Here is a 5,760-nt window from a genome sequence, read left to right as displayed (position 1 = left end):
CATCATTAACCTTTCTGCGCGCACACAATTAATGAGCCAAGCCTTTGTCTACTTTGTTTTCCAGCCTCGCCACGCCTGCAATGCAATCAGCCAGCAAACAAGTGCAAACTTTGGGATGGGTAGCGGGGAAAACCCGGAAAGACGGTGCTTGCATAATAGAAATTCATTGCCAAATTGCATAGAAAATCGTTGAGGGCGCTAAGAAGGTGCCGCTGGGCAAGTTGGCCGCATCTCGAAACTTATTCCACTCGACTCTTACCATCGGAGAACAGCGATTTTAATTACCGCAAACGGCGCTCGGCTGTAAGCGCATTACGTATACGCAGCGTGGCAACAGCAGCTGATAAAATCGCATTCAATGCAAGTTAATTAAAAGATGTGTGCCCTGGCCCGAAAAACGCTCTCAACTTGACTTTAATTAAAACATCATTTGAACAAAGAATAGCCCTTCATGGCCGAATGGTCTCCAGGATCCAGTCAATATAGTCGGAGACCCGTGTATAAACCCCAGGCCATCCTTCTAGTCCGCAGCGATTGCCGAAGGAGACCACACCTTCTTGGTACCAGGCCTGGTCGTAGGCCCTCCTCATCAATGGTCCTCCCGAATCTCCATCGCAGCTATCCCGGTAAAACTCACCTCCTACGCAAAGCTGCGAACTGATCAGCTGAATATTACGCATGGCGAACTTTCGCGCGCAGGAGTCGTGGTCGTTCACCGGAAGATCTAAGCGCTGTTTTATCGTACTCTTGCGGGCTGTAAAACAAAGCAGCTGATCAATAAAATATTTTCTAAGGGCTTAAAGTATGTAATTATTCATTCCAATTTAATATTGATTTTGTTCTTAGTTCTAAGAAAAGTTCTGATACGAATTATTTGTAATACAAACAGCTCATATCGGTTTTAGTTGAACTGAATAGGAAAATACCGGAGCTACAATAATAATTTAATATAAAGGAAAAATTAACTAATTTTATATAGTAATTGTAAAGATTATATAATTTAAGTATTAGTTATTTGAAGATCTTATTTAAAAAAATCAATTGGTAAAAAGCTATAATTGACTATTGATTTGTTTTTTAAATCTTTATACACCTATCATACAAATCCTGCATTATTTTTAAAGTTTTTACTACTTTAAACCCCTCAACTATAAAACTCACCTGTGGTGGTACGTCCCCACCCGCTGACTACCAAAAGTTCGCCGATGTTGATAGCCATTCGTGTGCTGACCAAAGGCAAACAAACCGGCTGGATGTACTCATTAAGTGTAACTGGGCGATCTAGTCGCAATAAGGCGATGTCGTGGACGCGGTTCCTGTCGTTGGGATCATATTGAGGATGTACAGTGGCCTGTTCGATGCCCATTTCAATGACGGGCAGGTTGCAGATGCCATCTACGCAATCGATATCCTTGCTGGTGTCATATTCACCCAAACGAACGGTAGTTCTAAAAAAAACGTAAGAAACACTCAAATTTTTAAACGATTTTGCTTGAATTTTTATAAGGGCCTTATCAGGTCCAGGCGAATTTAGGTCAATGCCACTTGAATTCAAAATGTATTACTGTTAAACAAATTAATAAAAACTTGTTCGTTGAATTAAGAAATTAACTGCACTAAAATGTTATTTTATCTTCAAACTGTTTTGAAAAGTCCAGGCCTTAGAACTGTCTTTTGTAACAGTTTGGTATATGAATAATATGTTTCATTGTTCTGAAGTTAAGATAACTTCCTAAATTGTGTATTGTTTCTCTTGACAACAAAGGTTGGTTAAGTTACTTAAGCTACTTACAGGCGTCCGACTGCCTTTTCTACATCACCAATAACACAATGGGCAGCGGTAAGAACATAACGACTGTTGATGAGACTGCCACCACAACTAAGCTCACGACGTCCTCTACCTAACAGGGCGAAAAACATTGACTTATTAAAAAGTTAAACATTATACTTAATCTCTCCACTTACGATCTACATACTCAAGCAGAGCCATCCAGGTAAACTCGTCTATGGCCGTGTCATTGCCATTGTAGACCTTGTTGCTGAAGGAGTGCGGTCCACATTTCGGTGGCGAGGGTAACAGGTTGCCCTGACCTTGCTGACCCTCTTGACCCTGCTGGCCCGGATTGGCAGGCGTCACTGGTGGTGCTGTGGAGGTGGTGTCCTGTGGGCCATAGCTCCGATCATTTGTGCAGCAAACATGAGGCTGGCGGCCCACTCCATTGGTGCACTGCGAGTTGCGAAGGAAGTTCCTGTCCTCCGAGGTAACGAATGTCTGCTGGACCAAGGAAAGCAGACTCTGACAGTCGTATATGGACAAACATTGGCCCTGATTCTGGTTGGGATTTCTACAGCCTAAACAATGAAAATTGAGGAAGATTGATTATTAAATAAAAATGTGACAGGAAAAAAGCTGGGAAAATGCCAAATTCACAAGGCATAACATTGATAACTTAATTGATTCACATTTTTCATTTCCCTTTTATTTTGTTGTTTCTTGGACAGGTTCTGGACACAAATAAAAACAGTTCATACTAATCAGTTACCAAATTTTATAGATTTATATCTTAAAAAAAAGCCTTAGTCATTTATATGTCAAATACTTTGACTTAGGCTTAGAAACAGTCAATGATGACCAATGTTTAAATGGATTTTCCAATAGATTTCACAATTTTACATATATATTGAAATATATGTTATAATTTTAATGAAATAGTTCTGAATAAAATAGTTGTAACTCCTTTTGAAATTTGAATACTGTCCATGTAATGAACATTGTATTTTTTAAACATAAATGTGATAACATTTTTGTAAATTTGTTTAAAGATATGATTTCACTTTTAAATAAAGAAGTTTAAAAACAAATTGCCAAAAGATCAAATGTTGCTAATTGATAATAAACAAAAACAATTAACTTTGTCGTCATCCGTAAAATCCAATGATAATGTAATCAGCTGTGCGGCGATTCAGTTATAGCATTCAAAATCACACGAGTGCGCTTAATTAAGTCATTGACATGGGAAAATGGTTAAGTTCAAGTCCAATAATCTCATTGAATCTCAGTTAAGCCATTGCGCTTAACGTGGTTAAGTACCGGTCGCAATTAATGAGTCAGCTCTGAGTGAATCACATATAACTTGATACTAACTTCCTTGGGCCTGAACACTTTGTAGAAAGATGAACGGCAGCAGGCAAGTGGACAAAAAAATCCCAACTACTTGTCGCGTTGACTTCATCTTCTGGGATATTTCCCACCGATCGTAATAACGAATTGCACAGCTATAATAAATTATTAAAAACGCGTCTATGTGATTACGCACGTCGACCTCGAATCGAAGAACCGGGAAGAGAACTTAAACTACAATCGCCTTCGAGACGCCAAGACAACTGATCGCTATTTGCCCGACGAGAGACCTTTAAATGCGATTGGAGATGATAATCGATGAGAGGCTAAAGTGAGGTACTGCTACTGAGAGGACGTGGGTAAAGCTTTTAAGCCGATCGAGAGACGTAAGCTGAGCTTATCTTACTAAGAAAGAGTTCGTATTAAAAGCTTTCGAGAGTATGATTCTCAAAATGCCCATTTTAAGAGAACTAATTTCCAACGTGTTAAAATGTACAATGAACCAAAACGATATTTAAAATATAATTATTACTATGAAGATTAGTTCGATCGATTTTTAAATTTTTAATATTACTTTGGGCTTTAAGAAATAAGTAATTAACATAGCCAGCCTGGGTGCCCTTAAATAAAATTTGTCGCCATTATTTTATCATAGCGGTTCTGTTCAGCCGGTGTAAGTTTGCAAAAGTCCTTTTCAAAGATCTTGAGTTCCTTTCTTGTATGCAGCGGAGGCCAAAGTGTGGTATAAGCCATAGTTCTGTAAAAATTTAAAATTGCAATTAGTATTATATTACTAGATATGTACTTTGAACTGTAAATATTAATATTTTCATATACAAAAGTAAAATAAATTTATTTGAGATCGTTCTACTTTATGGAATTTGTGGCTAACCTCACGAATTGCCAAGCATCCTCGGCTGTCGACTGATTGTCGATCAGGAGTTGGATCTCTCGCTTGAACTGATGAGCATAAGCCCGCTTGGAATCGGAATACCGCTCCAGACATCGTATTTGCCTAAAAACCCAAATTAGTAATATTTATCACCCAAATCACTTGACGAACCCTGCAATCTTACAGCGGTATGCGGTGCTTGGCAAATGTGGGCTCTCGCACTGGGTCCCTGTCGTCGTCGAATACAGTTTGATAAGTGGGCACATAATCTTCTGTTGCAACTTCCCGATAATCTGGGTGAATATATTCAGCATCTTTCTTATGGCGCTTATGCATTGTGGAAAACGAGTTTCGCGGCTCATCGCTGGTCCGGAAAATGCTGCCCATTACAGAGGCATAGAATGACTTCATTCCCAAGGTCATCCTCTTGTCTCCCATTTGTTTTCTCTTTTCCTGAATCAGGGTTTTCCGCTCCGCTGCTTGGTCCATTTTGGAGTCTGTTACTCAAAAGATTTCTATCTGGGTGGATTATATTTTTTGTATTTTTATATAATTTTGCTAATATGGTGTACAGTTTTTGTGAATTTGAAGACTGTTTGAGTATGTTTTTGGCCAGGCTAAGCTGATGGCAAGTTCGTCTGCTTACTAAAGCTACGCTACAATTTTTAAAATTCAGGTAAACTTGAATTGTGACATTTCGAGTCTAAGCAATGTTGACTGCTCCACATTTCTTGTTCGAAAAGTGTTGCTTAAGCTATATCTGAAGGTTTTTCAGAAGACGTTATGGGAACGTAATTTGCAATTACATTTTGGCATGAAAAAAAAAGGAATTTTAATAATAAGGTACTTAGTAAAATAAAAAAGTTTGAAGTTTGAATTTAGGTCCATATATTTTAATAAACAGTCATATTATCCTTTGAATTGAATTGATAAAGTAGTTCTTAAGCTCTGAACGCTGGCCTCCGTTTTTTCAAATTTGTTGGAGCTATCAGAGAGCTTTCCATGAAATTTGTATGCTCATCCGAAGCGACTTTGAATCCTTGCAGATTAACATTTGCATTTCATGCGATGCAGCTTGCCATAAGTAGTGATGTACCAAACAGGAAAGCAGACGACGAGCTAGAGCTCTAAAGTAGAACACAAATCGAGTACAACTTTTGCAAAAGTTGTTTTCCTTTGCCTGTCGGCATCGAAGCGTGGTCCTCCCATCTCATACCGTCTAATGCCGCTGCATCCTATTCCTGGAATCCCTACTTGCACCTCGCCTCACATCCTGTTTAGCTTCAATGAATGCTTCAACGCTCCGTGTAACCTCCTCCTTTAGCCCCCATCAGCCCCTTTAACCCATCATAGCCCCCAGAAAGCCGTTCCACTTGGCCCATTCACGATGTCTATCTGCTGTTGGGCGCTTTGTTTTTGTGCCGGCCTATTCATAATTCCACAGCCGGCTGCTGGCTGCTGGCACAAATTGAAAAGCAAACACGTGGCTCTGTAGTTGGCCTTATCACTGGCTACATTGGGATTTCGTTGCTCTGAGCCACTGACACTTCGTCATGTCCAACCGTCTATCAGTCCATCCGTCCGCCGTCCAATGGTCCGTCCGGGTTCAGTTTCAGTAGTAGGGACCAGTACCAGCCGGAGTCGAACTGAGGCCCTCGGAATTTGAGTTTTTGTGTTGAGCTGCTGTGACACTTTTTGTCGTCCCATCCGTGTAGTGTGCCATTTTGTTTGTGGGCTTAGGTCAGCA

At 39.9% G+C, this 5,760-nt stretch overlaps 2 protein-coding genes across 2 annotated transcripts; both read right to left on the bottom strand.

Moving 5' to 3' along the window:
* Positions 1–396: 396 nt before the first annotated feature.
* Positions 397–3,373, bottom strand: LOC108115061 (serine protease 7). The gene is made up of 5 exons (XM_017226306.2): positions 3,146–3,373; positions 1,966–2,352; positions 1,793–1,901; positions 1,162–1,448; positions 397–754 (listed from the first exon to the last, which is right to left on the bottom strand). Exons 1-5 carry the CDS (start codon positions 3,231–3,233, stop codon positions 450–452), a joined length of 1,176 nt encoding a protein of 391 aa, XP_017081795.1. The 5' UTR covers positions 3,234–3,373; the 3' UTR covers positions 397–449.
* A 297-nt stretch (positions 3,374–3,670) lies between these two features.
* LOC108115100 lies at positions 3,671–4,696 on the bottom strand. The gene is made up of 3 exons (XM_017226347.2): positions 4,198–4,696; positions 4,014–4,136; positions 3,671–3,878 (listed from the first exon to the last, which is right to left on the bottom strand). Exons 1-3 carry the CDS (start codon positions 4,500–4,502, stop codon positions 3,743–3,745), a joined length of 564 nt encoding a protein of 187 aa, XP_017081836.1. The 5' UTR covers positions 4,503–4,696; the 3' UTR covers positions 3,671–3,742.
* Positions 4,697–5,760: the final 1,064 nt, after the last annotated feature.

Source organism: Drosophila eugracilis, unplaced genomic scaffold, assembly GCF_018153835.1.
Source record: "Drosophila eugracilis isolate 14026-0451.02 unplaced genomic scaffold, ASM1815383v1 contig_722, whole genome shotgun sequence".
In the NCBI taxonomy this organism is placed as follows: domain Eukaryota; kingdom Metazoa; phylum Arthropoda; class Insecta; order Diptera; family Drosophilidae; genus Drosophila; species Drosophila eugracilis.
The sequence above is the reverse complement of the archived record's forward strand: the minus strand, read 5'-3'. Positions and strand labels throughout refer to the sequence as shown.